At 48.4% G+C, this 18,642-nt stretch overlaps 1 protein-coding gene across 2 annotated transcripts in view; it reads right to left on the bottom strand.

Moving 5' to 3' along the window:
• SMS (spermine synthase) overlaps nucleotides 1–18,162 on the bottom strand; it is a 50,406-nt gene extending 32,244 nt beyond the window's left edge. The window contains exons 1-2 of one of the 2 annotated variants that reach the window (XM_057538963.1): nucleotides 17,831–18,162; nucleotides 886–1,006 (exon numbers count right to left, since the gene is read on the bottom strand). In XM_057538963.1, coding sequence (XP_057394946.1) covers nucleotides 886–1,006; nucleotides 17,831–17,879 — 170 coding nt within the window. In that variant the 5' untranslated portion in view covers nucleotides 17,880–18,162. Of the gene's footprint in view, nucleotides 1–885; nucleotides 1,007–17,082; nucleotides 17,102–17,830 lie in introns of those variants that run through there. The other variant, XM_057538964.1, reaches the window with a different exon arrangement.
• Between the last annotated feature and the right edge of the window lie 480 nt (nucleotides 18,163–18,642).

Here is an 18,642-nt window from a genome sequence, read left to right as displayed (position 1 = left end):
TGGAATTCTAGAACTTTGAGAACGGAATGAAAGCCATCAAAAATACCCAGAGTTCACATTTTAAAATTAATAGTGCAAATTACTAAGAATCTTAACGGTTTTACACACAAGACAGTCTAGAAGATAAAAACCAAGACTTAGGGAAATGCAAAGAGCTCAATGCACCAGTGTCTTCTGTTATCAGTCATTTCCTTTCCCAGTCTTAGGGTGACTTTCATTTACATATTGATCAGGTAAAAAGTCTAGATCATCTATAAAGTCTTAAGGAGAAAAACAAAAAAACAAAAACAGCACCTGGATCCCTTCAGCTTCCTGTCAAGCTACTTGCAGACTTTCTCATCCTGAATTTGACTGCGGTCTGCGTTCATTGATAACCACTTATTACAGTGCTTCTCACAGTGGGGTCAGCTGACCGGCAGCATTGACATCCCCTGGGAGCTTGTCAGAAATGCTATCTGGGGTGCTGCCCCAGACCTGCTGCAGCAGAAACTCTGGAAGTGAAGCACGGCCATCTGGATCACTGCCTGCCGGTTCACGCTGCTTATGCTGCCCAAGGGTTCTGGGTCTTGGCCCCACAGAATCACCAGGGGGTGTTTGGAGAAACAGCGATGCCCAGTGGCCTCAATCTCTGGGGGGAGTGCCTGGGCATGGATTTTGTGAAGGCATTCCCAGGCAATTCTACTGTGCAGCTAGAGCTGAGAGGCACTGAATTCTAGCCCCCTCCTCAAAGATGCCAAAGGAGGAAAGAAGAAAACCAGGACACCACCCCACCACCGCCCTTTACACACACATCCACCCACACATACACAAACACACATCCCCCCCCCACACACACACACTGCTGAAGTGCTCAGACCTGAAGAGGAGCACTCAAGGCCGCCTCACCTGCCGTTTTTGTTTATGTAGGTCGCTAAATAGCCATGGTCCTGCCAGGTGTGCACCGACTCCGTCATCCCCCGCTCCTGGAAAATGGACTGGAGGCCTTTCAGAATGGTCTCACCATCAGCTGGAGAACAGGGGGAGAAGGCAAGATGGTCAGAGTGAAACATTCAGAAGCAAAGCCAGCGAGGCACAGTTTGATGAATGAACTTTTAAGAAAACCTGAACAGAGCTGCCAGCGTCGTTTATTGCCTTTGTCATGAACGTTCTGAACCCTACACAAGGAGAGGCTTCAGATTACCAGGGAACAAAAATAAGAATGGCAACACCAACCACAAAATAGCTGTGCCAAAAATGCAGACATATTCAGCAAACTAGAAATAGCCTAACAAAATATTCAGGCTAGCCAGAAACCAGAAATACAAACACAATAAAAGACATTCCACTTTAGCTTAAGTAAGTTAATGAGAATACAAAGTACTAGAAAAAGAATTCCATCCACTGTTGATGGGTATCATAAACGACTTCAAAACTTTTGGCTTTGTGCTCCAGGTGTTCTACAGTGAGGATGGCGCCACTCAGTAACCTATCTCTAACTGGAAGAAACTGAACAACAATTCAATATGGTACAAGCTGCTAGGCGTTGTGACCCCATCTCCCATCCCACCCCCTGCTACCAAAGTGGAGCTCAGGTCAAGGACTGAGGTCAAGGTTACAGAAATTGCATTAACCTCTGTAGGTTCACTTGAAGCCACAATCTTCAAGAACATCCATCATTATGATATTTAGGTAAAAACAAAATGCAATTTATTCTTATCTAGTTGTATCTGCAAAAGTACTCACTCCTTGAGAAGGGTAAGATAAAGAACCAAGATGAGACAAAAGGAATTACTGTGTACTGTCTCAGGAGCCCTCCACAGGCTGGTGCTTTTTCCACATGAAGGAAAAGAGTAGGGGCTGCAAAGCATCAAAACAAAGCATCCCTGTGACCTGAACCGAGGGCAAAAGAAAAAAAAACAAGATCCACAGCTGACCACACTGTGGTTTCACAAGAAAATTACACTAGAATTCCTTCCATAAACTAAGGAGTGTCAAAACAGACTGGAAGGATTTCCTCAATCTACGCAGGAGTCCATCTCCAATGACATCTGAACTATGCTCCCAACACCTTCCGGTGCACGATAAGAACGAAGGCCACAAACTGGGTTCAGAGGCCAAACTGGGCAGCACATGTGTCTTATTCTGGCCTACGCAGACATTTTTAAAAATGTAAATTGCCACTTAAAAAGCAGATGATGGGGCTTCCCTGGTGGCGCAGTGGTTGAGAATCTGCCTGCTAATGCGGGGGACACGGGTTCGAGCCCTGGTCTGGGAAGATCCCACATGCCACGGAGCAGCTGGGCCCGTGAGCCACAATTGCTGAGCCTGCGCGTCTGGAGCCTGTGCCCCGCAACGGGAGGGGCCGCGATAGAGAAAGGCCCGCGCACCGTGATGAAGAGCGGTCCCCGCACCGCGATGAAGAGTGGCCCCCGCTTGCCGCAACTGGAGAAAGCCCTCGCACGAACCGAAGACCCAACACAGCCAAAAATAAATAAATAAATAAATAAATAAATAAATAAAAATTAAAAAAAAAAAAAAAGCAGATGATTTCATCCATCCCAACTGTCGTTGGTGGAATAGTGGCCCCCAAAAGATACGTCCACACCCTAAGCCCCAGAACTTGGGAGTGCGACCTGATTTGGAAAAGGGTTTTTGCAGATGTAGTTAATTTAAGGATCTAGAGATGGATCATCCTGGAGCATCCAGGTGGGTCCTAATTCCAGTTAAGTCCTTATTAGAGACTGAGGCCTAGAAGACACAGGGGGGAGGGGGAGGAGGAGGGGGGAGGAGGAGGGGGGAGGAGGAGGGGGAGGGGGAGGGGGGAGGAGGAGGGGGAGGAGGAGGGGGAGGGGGAGGAGGAGGGGGGAGGAGGGGGGAGGAGACAACGACGACAACAAAGGTAGAGACTGGCGTGAAAATGGCCACAAGCCAAGAACACGTGGAGCCAACAGAAGCTGGAAGAGGGAAGCAAGGACTCTCCCCTAGAGCCCTTAGAGGGAGTGAGTGTGGCCCTGCTGATACTCTGTTTTCAGACTCTAGCCTCCAAAACTGGGAGAGAACACGTTTCTGTAGTTTTACGTCACCCAGTTTACAGTACTTTGTTACAACAGCCCTGGCCGACTAATATACCCACCAAAAGTCCTATTTTAACTCTGCTTAACAAACAAAAGCAAATGGAGTAGCAAAAATGGCAGTGAAGGAGTAGTGATTTTTTTAATCTTCTCAACCTCCAAACACGGAGCAATTAGGATAGCACAACCAAACCTCACAGACAACATTTAGAACAAAACTAAATGACAGACTGCATCCCCAAACAGCACACCAGGAGTAGGTAGAGACAAGTAGCCCCGGCCAGAGACCTGGTGGGGTACCAACAAGTGTGAGAGAAGTGAGCAGAGCGAAGGGAATGCAACCCCCCCATAAAAATACCAACAGGGGTTCACCCAACAGGGAAGGCAGCGAGCGCCCAGCAGGCCGCGGGGACCTGGGCAGGGTCGAAGAGCATGGGGGGAGCCACGCCCTGGGCCCGGCCAAAACGACCTGAGGCCCCTTCAGGAAGAAGCCCCGCATCGGGAAGGGACCACCGGAGCAGCGCCCACACCACCGCCCCACCCGAGCACAAGCACCGCCCAGCAGCGGCCTCCTGTCTCATTCGGGTCTCCATCGTTCCCAGCAAAACTGTGCCTTTGGGAAACTCATTTGGCAAAGAATAATCTAGCTGGCTTTGCTACTCTGGAACTGGTTTCAGGAAATTAAAAGGGGGAGGCCTGAATTATATCCCCCAGAACTGTGGTTTTAAGACTGAATTCAGCCCCTGAAAAAAATTTCAATTTCAAACTTGATACAAAGAACTGACCTCGTTCCATTTGTGTTTGTCAACGAAGCCTGGTGGGCCTGGTGGGGTCGGGCCACCGTGGAAGTGACTGAGCTGCGGGGCGGTGGAGACAAGTGCGCCCAGCAGTACTTGAATTGTGACTAGGAAAGCCACTATGCAATTATTCAATCCCTCCCTGGCCAGAACAGATGTTTTCTGTTTTGAAAGTGTATAAAACAAATCAGCACTCCCGGTAAACGGCCTCAAGACCGGGTTCAGCTGGCACATCACAAAACAGGACCAAAACCCCCACGCTGGTGAAGAGGGCTGTGCAGGCAGGGCCACCCTGCGGCTCGCTGGCCAGGCTGTGCACCGAATGAGGGCCCTGGAGCTGAGCTGGAGCAAACTCTGTCCCCTGGGCAGGAAAAGGGGGTGTCTTTGTCTGATACACGCAAAGCCCTTGACTGCTGGCCAAGCCCAGCGTGGCGACCATCCCCTTTTTCAAACTGGCACAATTAGCAGAAAGGCACTGAGTGGGCTAATGGAGGCCCTCCAGCCAGGTTTCAAGCTGAAGGAAAACACATTACAAAAGAGATCCAGTTTAGTGTTCCCTTATTCCTATACTGTGGGCTTACGCCCCCAGTTCAGTACAAACAGCCCGGGTCTGAATGATCCTGCTGGCTGTCGCCACCGCCCAGTCCCTGTGGCCAGACTGTGCCGGCCCTGCCAGGGACATGGGGACCATGCCGTTCTGCCCACTGTTCACCTCACTTCATATTCACCTTCCTCCTGACCTGGGGGCTCCCCTGTCACCCAAGCTGCTCCCAGCCCTTGGAGAGGACTCCAGAAAGCAGAGCTGGAGCTGAAACAACTACCTAGCATCTCTTTTCCAGAACCAAGGTTTTAAGATGAAAACTGGAAACCAAAGAAATGAGATCCACTAGCCTTAACAAGGTAGCTTCCTTGGTCATCTTGATCTCAAGTGCTCAACAAATGTTTTGTGGGTAAATGAAAATTTCATCTAGCTAAATTAATCATCCTTATTCCTGTATCTCTGCAGAGCTTCTGGAACACGTAGACCAGTGGTTTTCAATCCTAGCTGTGCATTATAACCACCTGGGGAGTTATAAAACTTCTGATGCCACATCCTAGACCAATTAAAGAAAAATCTGGGGGTGGAACCGAGGCAACACTTTTTTAAAGCTCCCTGGGAAATTCTAATGTGCAGCCACGTGTGAGAACCACTGATCTAAACCACTAGATAAAAAAAGAAAAATAAACCCCCACTAACTCCAAGCTAACTACACTCCAGTCACCAAAAGGTTATAGAAAATATTCAACACAACAGGAGGCCTGAAAAAAGTCCAAACTCCCTGCCAGCTATAGCCACAGGTAACCCATGACAGGCCCCCAGAAAATGCTCTGAAATTAATTATCCAATTTCAACCTTTATGCCTGTCTAGTAAGGAGCATGTAACACGACCAAACAAAATGGGCTTGCTCTATCAGGGTTCCACAACGCGGGTTGAAAATACAGTGTAAATGACTTTCCTGTTCCTTACAGGACTTTTGATAATCCCAGCCATACCCACTAAATACAAGAAGAGCCCGCCTTTGTTAAAATAAAAAAAAAAAAGACCCCACACCCCAATTTCCCAGGGGCAGAAGGGAGGCGGGCAATGCAGTCCCTTGAGAACTACTAGATGCCCTACACATGCGTGAGCAGGAGCCTGGGGTCAGAGTGCACCCAAATTTGGGAACACAAAATAGAGATGTCTAAGTGCCTATGAATCAGAAAATATGAAAATAGATTCAATGCTAAAAGAGATATAAGCACACTGCTATCAGGTAGACATGGTAATCTAAACTAGGCTAATAAAATGTTGCTTGGCACAACTTCTTAGAAAACTCTGCCCAGGCAAGAATGATGTGCAACTAGTGAAGCACTCAGAGCCTTCCAAAGTGCTCAGAAACACAGAGACCTGTCCCAGGGCAAATGTGTCCTTTGTCCAATGGGCAACTCAGTGTCCTCTCGTTTCCAGACCACTGCCCACTTTGTGTGTGTTTATTCAACAATAACTTAAGAAGAATCAACTTGGAGGTCTGTTGGAGGTCTAGTCCAAATTAAATATACCACTGTCAAAAGAAGACAAGGGAAGACAAGGTTTCATCTCCCTGCCTCATTTTGTCCCAGGGATCCATTTATAGGCCTCTCTTGGAGAATGAACCTCATTCCTCTGACCCTGGCCATCAGCTCCAGACAGCCGAATCCCAAATCTGTACATCCAGCTGCAACCTGCCTCTCACCCAAATGCTCACCACACTGTCCAGACTTCCCCACTCCTTCCCACCAATGGTTAATACCCCTCTGCCACTTAAGATCCCCCTTAACGGTCCCCTGAAGCTTCTCCCACAAGTCCCCCACCACAGCCTCTCTGCACCACTCAAACTCACTGGCCTCACTTACAGACCTGATTTCATCAAACATAAAATGGAGGCACCACTTCACAGGGTTCCTGTAAGGAAGCCAGCACCAATGTTCGAGCCCTCCGTCCCTCACAGTCAGGCACTGCCATTTAATCATTACCCATCAGGTGGGCAGCCCTGTGGACATAAGTAGATTAGCTGTGCCCCCCAACCTTACTAGCCCAAGTAGAAAAGAGAGTCCCGCCCAATAAAAATCTATACCAGGCGCCCTGCTTCAGTTAGATTCCCTCTTCCTCAGCTTCAAGAGGCTAAAATACTGTAACCTCCTTAACTAAGTGAATTCCACTAGAGAGGCTGCCCTCAGGAAATAAGCAATTCTCACACTTCCAGAAAAACTCTGGGACTCTCCACCCCGTGACCATGACTTGTGCGTTTAAGTCTTTTCCAACTTCAAACACTTCAACTAAGAAAACTCTGGACATAAAGTATGAGGGCTTTAAGCCAAGTCTCTGCGCTGCAGGGTCATCACCCTGCACCAGCTGCGGGCCAGAGCCACACTAGTCCCCTCTGCAAAATTAGGTGGCTGCATTCCTCTCTGCTCTCTCACATTTAAGCAGCACCTGGCTTATAAAATTAGAAGATGAATTTCTATTCTTGCTAAACGTTATCTTTATATGCGCTGGAAATGCCACACTTCACCATCAAGGACCACCCCCCCCCCAGTTGTACTGTCTCCTAGGTCTCTCTCTCCCACAAAGCTGGGGCAATTTAAGCTCCAACAGGTGGTTAATTATTCCCATGGTTGCACCATGCCCAAGTGGTGAGGCCCAAAACCCAGCCTCCTTCCATCCCACCTCCCACTCCCCAGACCCTGGAATTTCCAGAGCCCCCTGACGTGCCTCCTCCATGCACACTTCCCATTTACCATCCAGGTCAGAGGCCCCACCCCTCCTCCCGCCTCCCCCTCTCAGAGATCTGCACTCAGTGGGAAGATGGCCCCGAAGCTGTTGGCAGATCCGTTTGCAGCTCCCTGCAAGGGGAAACATAAATGCAGGTATCCTTTCCCCAAAACCCCAGACTCTCATGTCACAGAACCTATGAGCCAGGCTTGGGTTGTGCAGTTTACCAGCTTTCTGGTCTTCTCGACAGACCCCTAAAGCTAAAAGAGGAAGATAAGGAAAATGGACTCCAAATACAGTTTGAAATCATTCAAGTATCTGCTTTAAAAATCCTCTCAGAGGACTTCCCTGGTGATGCAGTGGTTAATAATCCGCCTGCCAGTGCAGAGGACATGGGTTTAAGCCCTGGTCCGGGAAGATCCCACATGCCGCGGAGCAACTAAGCCCGTGTGCCACAACTACTGAGCCCGAGTGCCACAACTACTGAAGCCCGCACGCCTACAGTCCATGCTCCGCAACAAGAGAAGCCACCACAATGAGAAGCCCGCGCACTGCAACAAAGAGCAGCCCCCACTCCCCGAATCTAGAGAAAGCCAGTGTGCAGCAACAGAGACCCAACGCAGCCAAAAATAAGTAAATAAGTTTAAAAATAAATAAATAAATAAATAAAATTGCAAAAAAAAATCCTCTCAGATATTCTCATCTTCACAGTGGTGTGTTCACAGGACAGTGTGCATTGGTCAAAACTCAGAACTGTACACTGGGGACTTCCCTGGTGGCGCAGTGGATAAGAATCCACCTCCCAATGCAAGGGACACGGGTTTGAGCCCCGGTCCTGGAAGATCCCACATGCTGCAGAACAACTAAGCCCGTGCACCACAACTACTGAGCCTGCGCTCTAGAGCCCGCGAGCCACAACTACTGAAGCGCACGCACCTAGAGCTTGTGCTCCGCAACAAGAGAAGCCACCGCAAGGAGAAGCCCGCACACCACAACGAAGAGTAGCCCCCGCTCGCCGCAACTAGAGAAAGCCCGCGCGCAGCAACAAAGACCCAACGCAGCCAAAAATAAATGAATAAATAAATAAAAATTAAAAAAAAAAAACGTACAACCAGCATCCTACTTAATGGTAATAGACTGAATGCTATCAGTAAGGAGGCAAGGATGTCTCAATAAGGCCTAGAGGTCAAGATGTGCCCAAGGTTACATACACATTTAAGGCTTGTAAGTGGTAGAGCTAAGAGCTAGGATCCAAACTCAAGCAGCCGGGCTCCAAAGATCCAGTGCTTTTAATCATGACACTGTGTTGCCCCCTGATTAGTTAAATATGGGACAATAAGCCATTTGTACCAGACACCAAAACATCAACAGGTTATCTACTTGTGATAAGATGAGAGATCTGGGTTTCCCCCTTTCTATTTCCCTACACCCTGCAGGTAGTCTAAAATGAGCACACAACTTAAACAAAAACATGTAAAAAGACAAATGCATAAACCATTATTTGAACAGCTTCTGGAGTTTCTTCAAGCAAAGCCATATCCTTCATCAAAAGAAAAAAATATACATGGGAACTCTTAACAAACAAAAAACATTCACAAAATGCCTTTTTTTTTTTTAAGACCTATCATATTCCAAAGGGAATAAACTGATAGTAAGCTCTTTTTCTCTCCAACCTAGACAAACCCCACTTAGGAACACTTGGACTGACAGGCCCATGATCCCCTTCCTCACAACCCCAGACCAACTGGGCCACTTAGCTGCAGCATTAAACAGTTCAAAAATTCAGTGTTAAACCATTTATAAAACCTACACCACTACTGTTTCCCCAAGTGTGATCCATGGCACTGGTTCTAAGAAAAAGGGTCCCATAAGTAAGTCATAGGATGTAACGTACAGCATGGTGACTATAGTTTTAATACGGTACTGCATATGTGAAAGTTACTAAGAGTAGGTGTTAAAAGTTCTCATCACAGGAAAAAATAATTTTCAACCTATGTATGGTGACAGATGTTAACTAGACTTATTGTGGTGATCATTTCACAACACATACAAGTATCGAATTACGATGTTGTAATTAGTTGTAGCCTGCAACTAATACAATATTACGTGTCAGTAACACCTCAATAAAAAAAAGAGAAAGGGCCCCATGTTGAACCCAGTTTGAGAAATCTTCTAATATTTTCTAGAAATTCAGAATGCCCATTATCCTATCGGTCTTGCTTGACCACTGTGATCTGCAGTCCTTCAGAAGAGACAATTTGGTGCTAAATGTAACAGTATCCTAGAAATTGCTCAGGATTCTCACAGGAGAAATTTCCATTCCAGGGAAAACAGTCATGCAACACAAACCCATGGAAGTGTTATCTTAAAAATCAAAATGTCTTCATAAAATTCTGCTTTAGTAACTTAGAGAGGTCCTTTAAGTAGACCAACCTTCAAATCACATGCCAACCCTTTATTTTCTGCCTCTTCTTCTGCCAGCAGAACTTTCCTTATCTTTCAGTAAGTGAAATTCACACCTCTTTATAACAGATCATCTTTACCCACTGGCACAATTTCAAAGTACTCAGCGCTAAGTACTGCAATTAGTGTTAAGTGTTTTATGTATCATTTGACACTCTTCCAAACATTTTATTGGACATCCCACCCAACAACACAGTGTGTGGGATATTGGTATCACTGGTGCCTTCACGCAAAGGGCGAAATTAAGGTACATGGGAAACTACCCAGAGGGTCAAGTCAGCTCAGGAACCCAGAACATGCTCCTGGCTCTTACCAGCTCCTTTTGACTTTGCCGCTTAGCCCATGAATGCCTTTGATCACAAGTGCGGCCACTAACTCAGGGGCTCATTCCAGAACACAGGTGACATCATCAGTTTAACGAACTGCAGGCCCACCACAACTTTGGGCTCCAGAGTTGCCTTTTTCCTGGGGTCTGGAAAAATGCCCAGTCGTAAGGGTTTAAAAGAGCATTTGTGCAATGGTTTACATACTTGGCTGGCAGAATTCAACTGAGGAGGTTTCCTGACTTTTCAAAAGAACTGAGCCTGTAATTAAACTACCATGAAATGGTGGTTGGAGCCGCAGCACACAGCAGCAGGCTTAGGTTACAACTGCAGTGAAATGGTGGATTAAAACGCGCAGAGCATGCGTGACTCCAAAAACTAAACTCAATAATAGCTTTCTTGAACACGTTTTTAAACAGAGGCCCAACCACAATCCAGTAACTTTCGAGCCAATCCTTACGTGCCAAGGGTTAGTATAAACACGGTGGTCTCAATTCAAATTATAAAGCCCGTAATGCCAAATCTTACCCAGGGTCCCAAGTCCAACACCAAAAGCTCTAACTTTTCAAAGCTATGAGAGACCACAGCACTTCAGTCTACCTCCCAAGAAGGTAGGGAAGGCCTTTGAATGCTGATTCAAATATGGCCAATTTCATTATACAATTAAGAGGATACAAAGATTCCAGGACTTCCCTGGTGGTCCAGTGGTTAAGAATCAGCGCTTCCACTGCAGGGGGCACAGGTTTGATTCCCTGGTGGGGGAACTAAGATCCCACATGCCAGGCAGGGAGGCCCAAAAAAAAAAAAAAAAAAGAGGATACAAAGATTCCAAATTGGTAACTCCTCCAGTGCAAAACAAAACTGGCTTTCCCCCACAAAAACAAAACAGACAAAACACCCTAAAGACAAATCTACCAGTTGCTTATTAAATTGGAAAACACTCTTTTTAAGAAACATCACCTGCAGAGCTTCAGATTACTTGAAAAAATACCTCCCTTGTTAGCTGGGGTGATTGTTCCTAAACGCCTGGATTATGGAATCAATTTCTTAAACAGCTGTTATCCCTTCCAAAGCATTTAAAACAATAGAGAACTACCAAGTAGGAACTAGATGAGGCTTTTTGATATAAAGCACAAACTAATTTTACCATATACCACCTCTACTGGTTTAAAGACAGAGGTATAACTGCGGAACTATATTCTAAAAAACCATTAAGGTTTACACAATTTTTTAATGGCAAGCTCACAAAATGAATTCCCAGCAATGTGCAATTATTCAGCCTGGGGTCAAATAGAGCATGATCAGTGCAATTAAGAATCTTGCAGAGTTGGGGAAAAGGGAGTTTTTTTAAAAATCCCAACAAAGCAAAGGAGCATGCCAAATGTAGGCAGACTCTAACAAGGGACCTCCCCCAAGCAGTCCAGAAAACATTTTCAAAGACAATTAAGGTATGAGAGAACACCTACGTCACACAGAAAAATACCTTCCCCAGAGCTGTTAGAAAATTCTGAGTCCAGGTTCTACTTGGAAGCACAAGGAGTGTGAGACTCAAGTGTGTGTTGGGTGAGGATGGAGAATCGGGTAGAAATGGACCTTCATGGACCTTGGAAGTGCTGATAAGGAGTTTCAACTTCATCTGTAGAGTAATGAGGACTCACAGGAGGGCTTTTAAATGGGAAAAGGGACAGGGATCTGTTGCGTTTCTGTTGACTGAGCCCTTCCCAAACAAGGGAGGGAGACAAGTAGGGAGACTGTGGCCAAGGGCTGTAGCCAGGAAAAAGGTGAGCAAGGAATCTGAGAGGGCAGCAGGTAGAATCCATAGGACTTAATGACGTGGATGGGTGCCTCGAAGGTTTCTGATACACGGGGGTTTTTTGTTTTTAATGAGGATCCTATTATACTGGTTCTCATATAATCAGCATCAGACTTGCTGGGAGGAAAGCTGGTTAAAAATGTAAATTCCAGGTACCACCCTCCCCTCAAAGACTGTGATTCAAGTCAGTCTAGAGTGGGGCCCACGCATGCATTTTCCCATTCATAACCCGCCCAAGGTTTCATCGTTAAAGCGGGTGTGGGTGTTCTCTATCACAGTGGTGGATAAAGTGTGATGGGACAATCATAATGCTGAGGGGGTAGGGAGAAAGCTTTTTCTACTGTTGAACAAAAGAACAAAAAAGCTAGATGCAATCAAAACCTGTTTAGGTTTTATGCTTATAGTTATAGCTATTTAAAATACACGAAGGTGGGCTTCCCTGGTGGTGCAGTGGTTGGGAATCCGCCTCCCAGTGCAGGGCACACGGGTTCAAACCCTGGTCTAGGAAGATCCCACATGCCGCAGAGCAGCTGGGCCCGTGCGCCACAACTACTAAGCCTGCGCTCTAGATCCCGCGAGCCACAACTACTGAGCCCACGTGGCACAACTACTGAAGCCGGCGCGCCTGGAGCCCCTGGAGCCCGTGCTCCACAGCAAAATAGGCCACCGCAATGAGAGGCCTGCGCACCTCAACGAAGAGTGGCCCCTGCTCGCTGCAGCTGGAAAGGGCCCGCGCGCAGCAACGAAGACCCAATGCAGCCAAAATAAATAAATAAATTTAAAATACAGTGGGAGGGAGACGCAAGAGGGAGGGGATATGGGGATATATGTATACATATAGCTGATTCACTTTGTTATACAGCAGAAACTAACACAACATTGTAAAGCAATTATACTCCAATAAAGATGTTAAATTAATTAATTAAGTACATGAAGATGATATGCTTCCGCCAGAAAGGAGCTCAATAAATACATGGAAGAGCGGGAGCTTGGTGGAGAGGTCCAAGATGGTTCAGGAAATGGGAGCGGGGGTCACCTGAAGCCACAGGCTTTGCTCGGTAGGAAGTGCTAACTGGCCCCAGTGCAAACCTCAGGGGAAGGTAAGGCCCATCCTCCTTCCCTGCACCACGGACACTTCCAAAAAGAACCAGGGAAATTCTGCTGATGATTTGTCATCCAGATCACTGCAACAACCTGGTTAGAACTTACACCGGGGATTCTCTACCCCAGCACCACAGATATGTTGGCTTGTCAATGCTGTGCACTGTAGGATGTTTAAAATCACCCCTGGCCTACTAGATGCTGGTAGCACCTCCCAAGGTGAAGAGACAAAAAAGGTCTCCATATAGTGATAAACTGGGGGGGGGGGGGGGGCGCAGGGGGGAGGGCGGGACACGCAGCCATTGCCTTAACTAAGAGGCTTCATGGTTGTGGAATTAACAAAGGACTTGGAATCAAATAGACAGGGCTTTGAATCACAGGTAGCCCACTTAAAAGGAGAAAAACTTCAATGGGCCTATTTATTCATCTTTAAAATGGGGATAAAACCCACCATAGGGCTGTTGTGAGGATTACATAAAATAATGTGTTATGCGCTTAGGGCAATGCGTAGCCCAGGAAGCAATTAGTAAACACTGGCTTTTTTGTTTTCAAAAAGATGTTTTGAAGAAGTGGGGACATTTGCTTACAGCTTTGGCCTGAGTGGAAACCTCCTCCCAAAAGGAACAATATAGAGAAATGACAGTCCCAGTTCTCTCTCCAGCTCCTGGGGGGCCTGAACCTGGGGTCTATGGACTCCCAAGGGCCAGGGGACACAATTCACGGGCTCTGTGAACATGGATGGCAAAAAGTATACATCCTTATTTTCACTAATTGAAACTTAGCATTTTTTTCAATTATGCTTGTAAAACCACACATTATCAACTACCTGGCCATTGTCACAACAGAAGCACAGCTTTTCCTGATCAAATGACAGCTGAAATACTGATTTTCTCGGCTCTACTCCGAAATTACGGAAATTTGGAAATTATGAGGCCTGCAGCTAGACTGTATTTTAATGTGTTATGAAAGAAGCACATATTACTATTTACTATGTCACATATTAGGGGTTTTATTTTGAGAATGTTATTTTAAATAAATGGGTTATTTTATGCATTTAAAATTCTTATTCTGAGAAGCGCTCCACAGGCTTCCCCAATGAGGGCCAAAGGCACACAACTTAAGAACCCTTACCCTCAACATTTTTCGGCTAAGCCCATAATTCCCAAGCAGGCTTATGGTTTTTTTGTTGTTGTTTTGTTTTGGGTTTTTTTTTTTTTTTTGGCAGCGCTGCGCACTTGTGGGGTCTCAGTTCCCCGACCAGGGACTGAACCTGGGCCATGGCAGTGAAAGCCCAGAATCCTAACCACTAGGCCACCAGGGAACTCCCGTGTCCTTAATTTACTAAATAAATTTCTGTTATAAAACTAATTTGTTAATTTGAATGACACAAGTCACTCTGTTTCCCTACGTAAACTATAACTCAGTGATCCAAAGGACAGACACAACAGCATCAGTCACATCTCCTCACTCAGGACCCATCCTCTTAATTCTAAAGGTAAATGTGTGCCTTGTTTTCCCCTAGTGGACTTGAACTAGCTTTCCACCTTTATCATAACATCAATCAGGTCCATTTAACCAGTACTTCTCAAACATCTATGATGTATCAGAACTGTGTCCAGGATACAGACCCTGGAGGTCACCCTTCAAAGACACTCCCAGCCCGGGGAAGAAATGGACATGGAAAGGAAGACTGCAACCCTACCCTTCCAGGGTGGGCAGAGGTCGTGCGTACCTCACTCGTACCTCACTCGGTCTACGCAGAACACTCGCTGGCTGCCTAGCATAAACAAACCACGTGTCCTCCACCTGCCCAGAGATGCTTAAGCTATACTAATGTAGGACATGTTTATTCTTGCTAGCCTCAGGCTGAGAAGTCACAAAATGTTTTCTGGGCTCAAGAGCCTTCACAGTCCAATTCTTCACTTATGAGAGGATCAAAGGTGAGATTTTTTTTCAGCAGAAATTAAAATTTCCTGAGTTACCTCATCAGCCAGAACTAAACAGGCACCGCCAGGCCCAACCTATAATTGCCCTCAGTGGCCCAGTGGCTGCTGGGTACTAGCTGGCTTGCACTGGTAACCAAGTTATACAGAATCGCAACATAACATAACTAAGTGGTTCAAGTTTAATTCCATTAAAATCACATCATGGAACTGGAGCATGAGGAAGGATTACTGACAAATGAGAAAAAGAACATAATTCCAGGCTCCACAGGCATTTGACTCACCCTTGAGTCACATCCAATACTCACATGCCAAGAGTAATGCCTTTTGACTCATTATTATCAATTAAAATAAATGTTTTTGAAGACCTCACAGGTGGTGGACTTCTCACCAAGTGCCCCTTAATGAAAACCAAAAACAGATCCTAGTTTAGCCAGATCCCCTTATTCTACAAGGGTGGATACCTACAGACAGCAAGGGCATCACGCCTCCCCCCAAAATCAAGTGATGGGGGGAATACAATAAGAATCAGGGTCCTCTTACTCCCAAAACAGTTCTGTAGGGACTCAAGATCTAATACAGACGCATACATACATGTCCCCTTAGGATCTCTTTCTAGAATGTTCACCTTGTCATCAAAACTTTCTCATCTTTGAAAACAAAAAACAAAAAACTTTCTCATCTTGAAGATCAACAATCTGGGAATTAAGAGTAACTGGCTGGGGGACTTCCCTGGTGGCGCAGTGGTTAAGAATCCGCCTGCCAATGCAGGGGACATGGGTTCGATCCCTGGTCCGGGAGGATCCCACATGCCACCGTTCGCCACAACTACTGAAGCCCGCGCGCCTAGAGCCCGTGCTCCGCAACAAGAGAAGCCACCGCAATGAGAAGCCCGCGCACCACAACAAAGAGTAGCCCCCGCTCGCCTCAACTAGAGAAAGCCCGCGCGCAGCAACGACGACCCAACGCAGGCAAAAAAAAAAAAAAAAAAGAGTGACTGGGAATTCTCAATTTTTTTATTTTTTACTTTCTTCACACGACTAAATTATTTAGATGCCACTTCCACACCTCGCCAACTTCGAGCCCGCCAGCTTCTCCTGCTCCCTTCCAAACTGCACGTCCATGGTTCTCTCTCCCTCCCTAGCCGGTGCCTGCCCAAAACGTTCAAGTTCTCTCACTTTTTCTTCATACAATTAAGGGAAGGTTTTCCCGGCTTCTACAACAGAATACAGAAGTCCATTGGGAGCAACCATTTCAACAGACAACACCTGAATTTAGCTGAAAGCTGTTTAAGGCTTCAGGCAAGGACACTCAGGCTGAGGGAAGGGCCAGAATCTTCCGGCCTCATCGTTACCCTCCTTAGAGCCTGGAAAACCCACACTCAATAAGCACAGGTGAGCGCTCACACAAGCCTGCCACCAGAAACTCAACTCAGCAGCTGAGTGGCCTTGAACCACTATTTCTTCCTCAAGCCTCACCCTCCCAGTGAAACTGGCAGGCTAATTACTCAAGAAAACCTTTTAGCCGGCTCCAATCACCATTTTATCTCCTGATTCTCCCCAGCCGCCTCCCTTCCCTCCAGCCTCACCTAAGAAAGGAGGGAACTAAGAAATGCTTTTTCTCCTAGTCACTTCCCCACCACCCAAATACACTGATATTACTTCACAACCCTGTAGCGTTTTCCAGCAACTCCATTAACATTAAAAGCCCTGGGGGATGGGGGTGCCCAACGAAGTGCGCCCTACCCTTCCCCCTTTTTACCACAGGGAAGAAGCAGCTCAGACAGGTTGAGAAATAAAGCCAAAGTCACAAGCAGAGCCAATCAACACAGGACACAAAACTAGGTCTTGTCCAAATCCCTGAGGTCTTTTTTTTTTCCCCCTCATCTTATGCCTTCGAAAATCCTTTAAACTGGAGGAGAAAATGCAAAGTGATTACTCATAAGTTTAAAAAAAGGGGCAGGGGAGAAAGAGAGTGTGAAAGTAATGTTTTCAATGGTAACAGAAAAGGTGGCTCCAGCCAACTGGAGGAAGACAGTGAAAAAGCAAGACCTGGGTGAGACGCTCCAAGTGGGACAAACCGGAAGCGCAGATTCAAGTCTGCGGCACTCACAGGTTTAAAAGCCACCAGAGGGACTTCCCTGGCGGTCCAGGGGTTAAGACTCCGCACTCCCAATGCAGGGGGCACGGGTTCGATCCCTGGTCGGGGAACTAAGATCCCGCATGCCGCTGGGCCCGGCAAAAAAAAAAAAAAAAAATCCACCAGAAAAAAGACCAGCAGTCCTACCCCTCCCCCCTCCTCCCCTCCGCCTTAGACGTACCCAGGAAAAAAGGATGCAAAATACCCTTCCTCTCCACAATTTCTGCAGTCTGTCCGGACTTTCCCAGCCCTCTGTTCTGGCCGGCTCGCAGTCTCCCGAGCCTCCCCGATTCGGAGACTTATAGTTCCCGCGCTGGGACTTCACCCCCCACCCCCCCAATAATAATATAATCATCGTTTCCTTTTCCCGTGCCCCGTCCCTTTCCGGGGGATCTGTCTCCTACGCAGTCGGCTGAGAATTCTGCGAGCGCGGCGCGGTCCTGCCCCAGCCCCGGCTCGCACGAGGGGAGCCCCCACCCCCGGGGGAATTTACCCGCCTCGGGGAACGGGGAAAGGTCCCGCGGGCGGGCCCCTCGCACGCCCCCCGCCCCAGGGGGGGCCGCGGCCACCCGGACTCTTCCTCCTGCACCCAGGGCGCGAGGGGACCCCCGGCGGGGGCGGCCGAGCCCGAGTAGGGCGCGGGTGGGCGACCCGGGCCCCGGACGGCGGCCCGATCGGGGTCGAGGAGGGAGCCGGCGCGGCCCCCCCGGGCCCCGCGCTGCCGCCGGGACGGAGCGCGGCGGGGGCAGGAGCGCGGCCTCCACGCGAGCGCCGGTGCAAGCGGCAGCCCGGGAGACGCCAGCGCCGGGGCCGGGGCCGCGCGGCCGTCCGCATTGTTCGGCCCGCGGCGCGCGCCCCGCCCGGCCCCGCCAGCCCCAACCCGCCCGGCGGCGGGAGCGACGGGGCAGGTGGCGGGCGCGCGCCCTCACCTTTGGCGCCGAGCATGAAGTCAAGGGTGCTGTGCCGTGCTGCTGCCATAGTGAGGCGAGGCCCTGGGCCATGCCTGGGGGAGGCGGCCGGGGAGACTGGGGGGCCGCGCGGCGTGTCAGGCTGCGGCCGGCGGGGAGTGCGCCGCGCCGGGGAGGCCGAGGGTAGGAGGTAGGAGGGACCGCCGGGAGCCACCCGGGGCGCGGGGGCGGGGTCGGGCCCGCCTCCGGGAGGGAGGAAGCGAGGACGCCCGCAGCCCCGGACTCCGAGCGCCGGGTGTGAGGCCGCGCTAAGGCAATGGTGGAAACGTGGGCGCCGTGCTCCCCGGCGTGCGTCACCAATGGCCGCGCCCCGCGCTGAGGATCGGGCGGGCGCTCCCGCCATCCGTTAGGTCACCTTAGGTTTAAACCACGCAGCACGACTTCCGGGGGGCCCACCCCCTGCACTTCCCCCAGACCGGCCCCCCGAGCCCAGGCCCCTCTGATTTCCTGGCCAAGCCAAGAAAATAAAATGCTGGGATCCACCCTGGAGTCTAAAAGTACTGCCGCCTTTTCCTTAACTCTTCAAATGCTACAACTTAATCTATTAGAATTGTCATTTCCATCATCTATAGCCAGGGCCGGCTCTGCGTTTCGGCACAGAACAGAAAGCTCTTGGGTATTCAAGTTAGTTGCCTACGTTTTTGCGAAAAATGGGAATGGGGAAGAAGCAAGTGAGAGGAAAACGTTGTTAATGTTGACTTGAGAAATTACAGCTTCTAGAGTTGCTCGTCCACCACTGATGTCTACATTCGTGGCAGTGAACCTTTTCGCTG

This window comes from Balaenoptera acutorostrata, chromosome X (genome assembly GCF_949987535.1).
Source record: "Balaenoptera acutorostrata chromosome X, mBalAcu1.1, whole genome shotgun sequence".
In the NCBI taxonomy this organism is placed as follows: domain Eukaryota; kingdom Metazoa; phylum Chordata; class Mammalia; order Artiodactyla; family Balaenopteridae; genus Balaenoptera; species Balaenoptera acutorostrata.
This window is presented reverse-complemented; position numbering and strand designations above follow the sequence as displayed.